The following is a 10716-nucleotide window of genomic DNA, read 5'->3' on the forward strand; positions in this document are numbered from 1 at the left end:
CTACAGCAAGATGTTCTTGTAGAATAGACACTGGTTTCTTCCTGCTTTGCTTTTCCCCACTAGGTATGTTAATTTGCAATAAACCATGGGAAACACCTATTTAAATGTTTATTGCTGACTGTTCCCCTAATTAATTCAGCTGATGAGGAAACTTTAGTTTTTAAGTTGTCCAATTCTTAGTCTGTATGGGAAATTCTGGGGCCGAGTGGTAGTTCCTAAACAATGTAATAACAAAACCAACTTGCCTAATGGGCATGCAGGGCTTTGTGGAGGTGGGGAGGTTAAACAGATGCAGAGCTCGGTAATCGCTACCAGCCTCCGGGCCTGGCAGATGAAAAGCTCTGAGCTTGTCTGTAGCCCCCCAGCATCGCTTGAGTGGGACAACAGCAAAATTTAGCATTTGAGAAGAGTTTTGGAAAGGCACTGGGAGCATCTCAACTGTATGATGTCCCAGGGGAATGATGATTGTAGAAACTGGATGCTGTGGAAGATACACCTGCAGATGAAGCTCAGTTGCTCAGTACGTCTTTTTTTCTGCTGTTGTGTCATTTATGAACTACATCTTGTTTCAACTCGTAAAAGAAAATCTGGAACAATTTGCCATAGTGCATTTTAAAGAGCAAAATGCACTGATGGTCTGCATGGTGGTAGACCAAGGGATGTTATCAGAGCAGGTCAAAAGATTTTTGTCCTTGCCAAGTTGTTGATTTCAGGGCTTTGTACAGATGTAGCTAAAGATGGTCTTGCTTCAGTAATGTTCAATTAGATAAGACTGTTTGGGTGAGATTTGTGTTAATGCCATAAACTTGGTTAGTCATTTTTGCAACTGCTGCAGAAATACTGCATAGAGATTCTGAAACTTTTTATTGCTAATTTCATCAAAGTTTCTGTTCTTGGAGATCTTAGTGCACCATATTGGCACTAGGCAGCTGGGGGTGTTTCTAACTCAGAATTACATTTGAATCTTCTCTTCCTTCCCTAAAACTTCACGTTCACATGGCTGATGCTTTGCAAGGCATCGTGAGATACTTCAGGAAGAGTCAAGTCCAGTCGTCAGTATTAATGATGTGCTTGGGTACAACATAATCCATCATGCACTTGTTGATGAAGTTAGCCTTTCGGAGGAAGTTGAGTTGTTCATTTAACTCCTGGTGATCCAGACGCGGAAGGGTCATTTGAGATGGCAAAGGAAGTACAGTTACTGGCCAAAGAGTAAGAACGAGGAAAAACCTTCGGGTTTGCTGATTTTTGTGGTTAACAGAGTGCAGCATTAGGATGGGCTTATTACAGAGTGACTCTGAGTGGTTTCCACTGAGCATGGCTCAGAAGTACAGAGATAGAAAGACCCATTGGTGCCACTGGGCCATGGTGGAGTGTCTCACCCCACTGTAGCTGGGCTGTAGCTGGGGGACAGGACCTGGTCCTTGGGGGAAAGAAACCCAAGTTTGCCTCACACAGCTCTGGGATGCTGCCGTTGCTTTGACCAAGGGTCTTCACCCATTTCCCTGCTGTGCAGAGCCACTAACTCTGAATTTAAGGGGCGCATCTCACCCAGTTGTGTTCAGCAGGGCTTTTCCCATGCCTTTAGGAGGCCCAGGACATCACCTCCAGTATTAGGGGGCACAAAGCTGTTGGCTCGCTCCTCCATGGAGGATTGCCATAAATGCAGGGAAATGGTGTTTCTTTTCCCCAGTGGGGTTGAAGTGTCTGATTGCTGCGAGGTTTCCTACCCAGTTCTGGATAAAACGCACATCAAACTGAAAAGGGTGAAAAGGGGCTATTAGCAGCTGTGCTGGGTCCTAAAAATTATTTAAACGGATGATGGGGGAGAAGGGGCCCAATCTGGCATTTTTGGGGTTGTTTAGACCTGTGATGGGTGAAGGGGTTGGTGCAAGATGATGAGCATTGCTCGTGGCAAAGGGCATCCCACTGGCCCTGCTGCCTCCGTGCTTGTCCAATTACCCCCCTTCCCCCCATCTCCCTCCCCTTAAATTTGTATAGTTACAACTCAAGTTAAACTCTAACAAAGCTGCTTAATTCAAAAATCGTTAATGGGGAGGAGAGCCCTTTCCCCTCTGGGGTAATTTGAGCCTGAAAAGAAATGGGGCTGTAGGGCTGCGCTTGAAATCCGGTGCGTCATTAGGGTCTCTGAAGCAAAATAATGGCATCACCCCGCGTGCAAGTTAATCGGACATGATGGCACGAAGGCAGAGGGGTCAGCAGGCCGCAGGCGCGTGATATATTGTCAGGGAGCTTAATGCCGGGCATGGAACAGGGCTGGCTTGAAGCAAAGCTCCTTGCTTGAAATCCCAGGGTGGTTTTCTGTTAACCGGTATGGTAGGGGCAGGAATGATGTTGAGGAAGAGGTTAATTCACCCTCTTCCGGGCTCTTTCAGGGCTGAGAGTTCCCATCTTCCTTCTGGAGGCATCATAAATTAAACAGATTTCTGGCAGTCTGCATCACTCCTGTCTTCCTTGAATGTAATTCCTAGAAAGAAGAGACATTTCTCATTGTTCTGGAGAGAGTTCCAATGGTTTTGTAGGAGGACATGTATAGTTCATAGCAACTACTCCCCCTTGGCACGAAATGCCTCCTCAGATTTCATGTTCCCCGTGGGAACATCAGCATTGCTGTCAAAGAATATTACATAGCAGAGAGAACTGTCAGGTCAGTCATCCAAGCACTTCATGGACATCCTCTGTCTTTCAGATCAACACAAGTTGGCCATTGAAGATGGGGGTACACCACCACAGCAATGGTGCAGGCTCTTGGGGACCCGCCAAGCTCAGGGGTGGCTGAGTTGCAGTGGTAGAGTATCCGTGCCGGCTCTAGGTGTAGAAATGCACATATCTTGAGTACACAGGATCCTGGCTGCTGGACGCAGGATTGAATGTTAAATCAGAGAGAGGAAGAGGTGTTGAGGTGCATGGGAACTGGTGGGTGGCCCGTTAGGTCACCAGCCTTTGCTTGAGCCTTCTCTTTTTGGTAGCATTTGACATAATTGAAGATGAGCTTTGGGTTGGAGACAGGCTTTGGGTTGGACATGGGCTTTGAGCTGAGCACTAGCTTTTGAGTTGAAGATGGGCTTTGGGTTGAACACAAGTTCAGTTCCCATGTGAGCAAAGCCGATGGGTGGGAAGAGCCATTTGCTCACCCTCCATTCCTGTCTTTTCCCAGGCAGTCACAGCAAACCCTGACTCTTCCTCTGCTTTCCCCCACAGATGCCAGTACGTCGCCTGATGCCGTGAAGAGGAGCCATTGGTGTAACGTGGCCTACTGGGAGCACCGGACGCGCGTCGGCCGCCTCTACACAGTGTACGAACAGTCTGTCAGTATATTTTATGACCTACCTCAAGGAAACGGCTTCTGCCTCGGACAGCTAAACCTAGAAAACAGGAGCGAGACTGTGAGAAGGACTCGAAGTAAAATCGGCTACGGGATTTTACTTAGCAAAGAACCGGACGGTGTGTGGGCTTACAACCGCAGCGAGCATCCCATCTTCGTCAACTCCCCGACACTGGACATCCCCAACTGTAGGACTTTGATAGTGCGCAAGGTGATGCCAGGCTATTCCATTAAGGTGTTTGACTACGAGAAGTCCTGCCTCTTGCAGCACACGGCCGATCTGGATTACGCGGACGGGCCCTATGACCCGAACAGCGTGCGGATTAGCTTCGCCAAAGGCTGGGGGCCGTGTTACTCGAGACAGTTTATCACGTCATGTCCTTGTTGGCTGGAGATTTTACTCAGCAACAATCGATAACGGTCAGCCTCTGACAAAAGGAAAAAGAAAAAAAAGACACAGACTATCCCAAATATCATCTACCTAGATTTAATATAAAGTTTTATATATTATATGAAAATATATATTATACTTGTAATTATGGAGTCATTTTTACAATGTAATTATTTATGTATGGTGCAATGTGTATATGGACAAAAACCAGAAAATGCACTTTGGCTTATATAATTCTTTCAATACAGATTTTTTTTAAAAAGAAAAATTATACAGCAAAAATAGGAGAAAGCCCTAATTTTGATGTATGGTTTTTTGAAATATTATTAATACCCAGACAAAAAGCTAATACCAGTCACTCATTGATAATAAAGTATTCGCATTATGGGGGGGGGTTTAATTGTCTTTTTTTCTCCCCCCCCCCCAACTGAAGTCTGCAGCAGTGTCTGCTCAGGCACTCTGCAGTCAGCGGGAGTTTCCACAGGGGTGACCGCTGTCTCCCATCTCAGCCAGGACCCTTAGAAAAACAGTAAATGGGTTGTTGGAAGACTGCAGATGTCTCTAAGAGGAGGGTAAGTGAGGTCAGTTTGAGAGCCAGGGAGCAAACAGAGGAGGTGAGAGGAAAGTTGCCCGTACCTGTTCTTGCTCAGGGCTGTGTGATCTCTCTGATAACGCAAAACATGATAGGGACATCCTGAAGATGAGCATGCATGTTTGTATTTGTGCAAATTAATGGTTATCAGTGCAAATCAATGGGTATCAGTGCTGGTGGGAAGAGCAGAATAGACCATGGCCTAGTAGGACCAGTTTGCATTATCAACCTTGAATGGGGCTTGTCTGTGAGTCAGGTATCTCCTGGACACGTTCGACGGTTGAGAAACAAATGGTGGTTTTGGACAAATCATGGTTGGGTGGATCCGCAGTTGGGCATGACTGTAGCATGGCCTGAATTTTGGGAACCTCTCCAGTAACTGGAAATAAGGCGGAGGTGAGTTGGATGAGTTGCATGCGGATTTGTCCTGTAGATCTCCCAGTCTGTCATCCAGGCAATAAAACTGATACAGAATTGTTTGGGACGAATATATTTGCTCTGAGGAGCAGTCGCAGCCAAATGAAGAGCTGGTCAAATGAGCTTGTCTCGGCTGATTTACTCTCTCTGGAAATCCTGGATAAAATCAGGCACTTTGCTGACTTCTGTGTGAGCTTCATTACTGTCAGCGCTGTAGCACCCATGCGCTTGCATGAGCAGGTTGGACGCTGTCTGCCTTCGCTTGGTTAGTAATTAGTTATTGCCAGTGACTAGTGTTGCCAAGTGTTGGACTTGTATTACAAATCCCTATATATCTGATTTTCATGAAGTCCCAGCCTCTGGAGTCCGGTGACTGCAGAAACACCTCAGCTTTCAATGTTACAGAATTTTGTTTTCGTAGTCCTCATATTTGTAGAGAAAAACATGCAATGAGACATCCTCCATGGCTCAAAACTCAGAGACGGAGTAAAATAGGATGTAAACTTATTATTAAAAAGCCCTCCTGATACATGTCAGGGTCATGCATTTTAGCAGATGGATTGGTGTTTCAACAGCAGCCACAAGCGAGGATGAGGAAGGTGAGGACCGCATCCCTCCAGGGAACAAACTGCATCCCACCAGGGAAACGCACAGACCTGGGGTGGATGTCAGGGAGACACGTGAGCAGGGAATGTTGCAATGACATTTCCACAGTCATTTTTCAAATTATAACCATACTTGATATTTAATTGGGACCACATTGGTTGAGTTCATGCAGCATCAGTATTAATACTTGACATCATTAATTTTTGTTTGTGTTACAGCCATTGTTGTCAGGGAATGGTGTCAAAACATGTCACTATCGTTTAAAGCCAGCTTTCAAGAGCTTTGCAGGGTTTTTTTTTTATCCCCTTTGGCTTAGATTTGGTGTGTCCTGCCGTACCACCTACCTCACTTGCTGTATCACTTTCATGTGGTCGGTCAAGAGGCTGTTTTTATGTTTGGGGTTTTTTTTAAGAGGTTTTTGTTAATACTGTCCTCATTTTAACTGGGAAGAACCATCCAAAAGCTGAGTTGCTTTTCCCTGTTTCCTTTTCTCTTTCACAGCACTTCCCACCACCACCCAGAAGGTTTTGTATTCACATGCCGAGCTGGCTTCTGCCTTACTCCCTGTCCTCCTCCTCACATGCACTCACGGTTGCAGCAGTGCCCTCATTTTTCACTTTCTACTGGCTTCTTCCATATTTTGGACAAAATAGCACCAAGAATGGACACTGTTGTTAGCTTTTATACCACCCACAAAAGACCTCGTCGCAGTGCATACAGAAGCCTGTCATTCACATGCCATCAATTTTCCCTGACTTAACTCTTTGCATTTGCAGTGTGGCTGAGCTGGTCGGGCGCCTTTCAACTCCGTTCTGGGTTTGCATCAGCAAAAGCATTTTTGTGGGTTGAAATTTGAGGGTTAACTTTGGAGTTTCCCTTGTGCAATCCACTGGTTGTGTTTAATTTTTCTTTTTTTACTCCTCATGCACCTCCCCGGGAATAAATCTGGAGTTTTATTTCACTTGACAGCAAGGCTTTAAAGGGAATAAAAAAGGATTTTATGGCGAGGCAATGCAATAAGACATCTTTTCTGTCCCATTTCTTCCCTTTAATATGTTCCTGTAACCATTCAAACTTGGCACCCTTTAAAGATGCTTTAGGACTTCTAAGCTGTTGAAATCCATGCTGGACCCTTGCAAAGCTCAGCTGAAGCCTCCCCCATGTGATCCCCCAGGCTAGGGGGGGGATCCTAGGCTTGAACCTGGGGGCTGTTGGGTGACTGTAAGTTGGCACTTGGAGCAGCCCTCAGGGTGGTTGTGGAGGGAGCATGCTTACAGCAGGGAAGAACAGTTCTTTCCCTGCCAGGGTTTGCCAGAGCAGCTGGGCATTGTTGGGTTTTGCTAATGACCCAACGGGTGTCTCATGTACCTGCACCCACAGCTGTGGGTGTTTGCTCATCTGCCCCAGCCCCTATAAAACCAGGACATCACAACCCTTTACTTTTTGAGGAGTTTCCTGTGTCTTCTGGATGTGGTTTTCTCCACCTTGGAACAGTCATAGTCTCCCAACACCAGAGGTAAGTGGCATGTTCTCTGTTCTTATTCTTTCAAGGTCTATATGGGGTGACACCATTTTAATGGCAGAAATGAAAGTAGTCCCTTGGCAGGAGGGTGTTGGAGTCTTTCCACCTGGGCTGTGCTTGGACTGAGCTGTTGATGCTGCTCTGGGTGCCCTGATATTGGGGTGCTGTGGGGTTTTGTGTGATGGCTTTTGAGCTAGAGCTGGTTTTGCTTTGTCCTGGGAAGGTTGTTGGGTTGGGTCATGCATGTGGCTATGTTATCACTGAGTGCTACTTGCTGCCTTTTTTTTTGTTTTGGTTTTTTTGGAGGGTGTGGGGGAGCAGGGGGGGATATGTTGGGCAGTGCAGCAGGGCAGTCTTTTGTTTGTTTGTAGTGTGCTGGGATGCCCATTATGCTGTTACAGGGGGTCAAACTGAGCCAAAGGAGCTGGGTGTGCTACCACTCAGTAGCACAGCAGGATCCTTGTAGTACCCCCAGCCCTGCATGGTCATAGGAGACCCCTGGGCAGCAAATCCCTGAGTAAACACACCTTCCCACCTGCGCTGAAGGGCTTCAGCAATGCGCTGACCTTGGAGTTTGCTCCAACTCGGCAGTTATTTGTCCAGAGAGGTTGTGGTTTTGTTGTAGGATGGGGGTGTTGCATGGGTTTGGTGCCTCAGGTGATCTTAAGCTGGTGAGTCTTCCCCTTCCAAGGTAGTGACTCCTTTTCAGGTGGAGCTTCCCCAGACCACAGCCCTCAAATTTCCTTGTCAATGAGGAGTCAGATCTTGATCCTGCAGAAGAGCCTGAGATGAATGGTCTGACTTGCCCTGGCTGCTTTATGGATCATCTGCGGAGGTGGTGGGACGTGGAGATGTTCTAAGGTATTACTCAGGCAGTGAAACTGGCTGGATACCTTTATCTGTGAGTGCCAAAGCATTGACAGAGGAGCATTGGCTGGTTCCTTGTGGTGTTATGGGTCCAACCACGAGCTTGAAGGCTGCAGTCTGTTTCTGGCCTTCCCTGTGCCAAATGCACCCAAAGTCTACTCAAGTGGAAATCCTGAATTAGTAATTCTTGCAGTATTGGGCTAGTTATAATGGGCTCTGAGTTTTGGAGTGTGTTTATTTGACAAGATCCTCTTAATTTGAGTAATACTGCATTTTAAAACTGTGCAATAGGCGGATGAGAAGCAGCCAGTTGCTGCTGCTAGGTTCCAGAGGCTGCTGCTGCTCCTGTAAGAAGACATTCATCATCCCTGTCCTTGATGTTCATTGCTAGTATGACTGAGAAATACCTTTTACTAGCCAGAATGGAAAAGAAATGAATGCTGAAGGGAACTATGCTCAGCTCTTTTTAAGAAGAGAGGCTAAGATCCTTTTGCAGCACAGGTTTTGCCACAGTTCTACAGGGTCTGTCAGTCTTTAGACCATAATCCTGCTTCTCAGGATTTTATCTCTGCAGTAAAAGTGTGGGGGACTTATTCAGTGCAAAATTAAAAGCTGAATATTGCCTCCTGTGCATGAGCTAGCAAGGAAAGAGAAAAGGAAAAAAAAAAATCACTGTTGGTGCAGAGGAAAGAGCTGGAGGTTTATCTCGGGGTGTGATGCTGCTTGGCTTAATGGTCTTTTTAAGTGATGGAACATCTCCAGCTCTTTGTTCAGGATGTGAATTGATGTTTTTAACAGAGCAACAGAGTTGCAGTGCTGGTACATGTAACTGCACTTCCCAAAACTTCAGTAGGTCCTATAGGCTCAGGCTTTCTGCCTGCTCTGGTGGTGTAGCTCTGTGTAGCTTCAAGCTAGTGGCTCAGATTGAAGTGGAGGAAGAGCTTTAACAGCTGCCCAGGACATGGTGTGGTCCTGGGTCAGAGGATGAAGCAGCTGTGTGGTGGGAGCTGCTGCTCTCCTGGTGCTGCTGAGGGGTGTGAAATGAGCCTCAGGAGCCAGAGTGGGGGTTTTTCTGACAAATGCCAGGACCAAAAATCAAATGTCTCATCCAGGTAAATGGCCCCTTGTAGGGAACCAGCTGTGGGGATTAGGCTGTGCAAAACTGCTGCTGGTGCTGTCTGGTGCCTTAGGGTTTGAACTGTTGAATTTGAGGGGCTGGTGGTGAATCCACTGCTGCTTGGTTGCCCTGGCTGGGTTTTTAAGCTCAGTTTTCTGAGTAGCTGGGTGTGGGGTGGCTGCAGAGCTGTGCTGGGGGACAAGAGAGATCCTGGTGCTTTCACCCCATCGTGTCCCTCCTGTCCCTTGTCCAAGCTATTTGGAAGCAGGAGCCTCGTGGGTGAACTTGGATCTGGTCTGATGGATGACCGACATGGACAACAGCTTTCCTAGAAAGCAAAAATATTTATCTCCATTTCACCCCACTTGAGGTGGACTAGGTTGCTGAATCTGGCAAGCCCCTGGGAAGGGAGGTGTGCTGGGGGTAACATGGCATTGCAATGGGGTCTGTAGCATCGCTTGGTGCTGGGTGGCATCCCAGGACTGGTCCCTGCAGCCACTCTCCCAGTGCTGGCACTTCAAGACTGGGTCCAGGAGTCTGAGACACAGTGGTTAACTGCAGAGCATCCAGAGTTATTTCCTGTAAATAAGTTCTTTTGCTTTCCTCAAAGGTCTTATTTTCCATTTGGTGTGCGATGAAGCATTGCTTGCTGCTTTGTGGATAATCCTTTCTATATTCCTGATTTATGTATGTGCTGGTGCGATGCACAAAGTAGCATCTGTACTATATACACTGTGGGAACAACCCAAAATTGCTCTGAAACTCGACTGGCTTACAATTATATTGGATTCTATTAAATTAAAACACATAGCACATATATTACACAATAAACCACAGCTATTTCATGGATCAAATTAAGTTTTATTTGGGCAAATTACAACCTTTCTTACAGTTGGGCCTTTGTGAAACCATTCCTTTTTAATAAAAGCAGGCATTTTTGGCAAATGCTCTTAAAGTGTGCATTCCCAATAATTGCATATACTGTTGCTATTCTTTCTGGGATATATGTGGCTAATTATCTTCTCCTATTTAGGATAGGTTCAAATGAGTGGTATCTTCCCTTTCCTCCTCCCCCATGCCTCCCTTCTGCTGGAATTTCTTATTGCTTTCCATTTTTATTAGCTTGGCTATGGATGTCGGCAGGGAAAAAAAAAAATCTTCTCGTTAAAAGCAGGAGTGCCTTTCCCGGAATTTCTTGGGGAAATGTGACTCTTGCAGCTGCCCTCTGGCCCTGGCTTGTGGAGGATGCAGGGTTTGGGGGACAAAGCTGAAAACAAACCTCTGAGAAGTGAGGTGAAACCTGGGGTGTGCATGAGGGAAGTCTGGGAGGGGGCTGTAAAATGCATCCCACTTGTGGAGGCTCCTTATTAAATATTTTGGTTTTGCTACAGTGTTTTCCTGCACAGGAACAGGAAGGGGCGTGTGAGATAGCATGCCAGACCCTGTGAAATGTCTTTTGTGATTGCTCATCCTCATACAGGTTTTGCTAAAATCAAATACGTGGTTCAAAAACTGTGGGGATGGACAGACAAGGTGGCTTTCTCCCATGTTTCCTTAGGAAACTCGGTTAAAATATAAACCCCATCAGCTACGCTCTAGTTTTGAGAAGTGCTCCTCTGCTGTTTTCCTGCCTCTTGCTTTCCACTTGCTGTTGGACCAGGCTTAGAGCTACCAATATTTTTCTGGGCGTAATTTTTCCCACAGTATTTTCAGTCTGGACCAGGAAACAGAGGAAATGTCCTAAGTGCAATCTTCCTTGGGTAACATCAGTGTGATTTCTAGATCCCTGAGACAGATAAACAGCAGAGCAGCATCCAAGCTTCAATTCCTGAACACACAGCACAAGACCTGCATATTT

At 46.3% G+C, this 10716-nt stretch overlaps 1 protein-coding gene across 3 annotated transcripts in view; it reads left to right on the forward strand.

Moving 5' to 3' along the window:
- Positions 1-9780, forward strand: part of SMAD6 (SMAD family member 6) — a 50616-nt gene extending 40836 nt beyond the window's left edge. For 2 of the 3 annotated variants that reach the window (XM_049812129.1, XM_049812130.1), the window contains one exon: positions 3223-9780. In XM_049812129.1, coding sequence (XP_049668086.1) covers positions 3223-3764 — 542 coding nt within the window. In that variant the 3' untranslated portion in view covers positions 3765-9780. The remainder of the gene's footprint in view (positions 1-3222) is intronic. The other variant, XR_007507466.1, reaches the window with a different exon arrangement.
- Positions 9781-10716: the final 936 nt, after the last annotated feature.

This window comes from Accipiter gentilis, chromosome 10 (genome assembly GCF_929443795.1).
Source record: "Accipiter gentilis chromosome 10, bAccGen1.1, whole genome shotgun sequence".
Classification (NCBI taxonomy): domain Eukaryota; kingdom Metazoa; phylum Chordata; class Aves; order Accipitriformes; family Accipitridae; genus Astur; species Astur gentilis.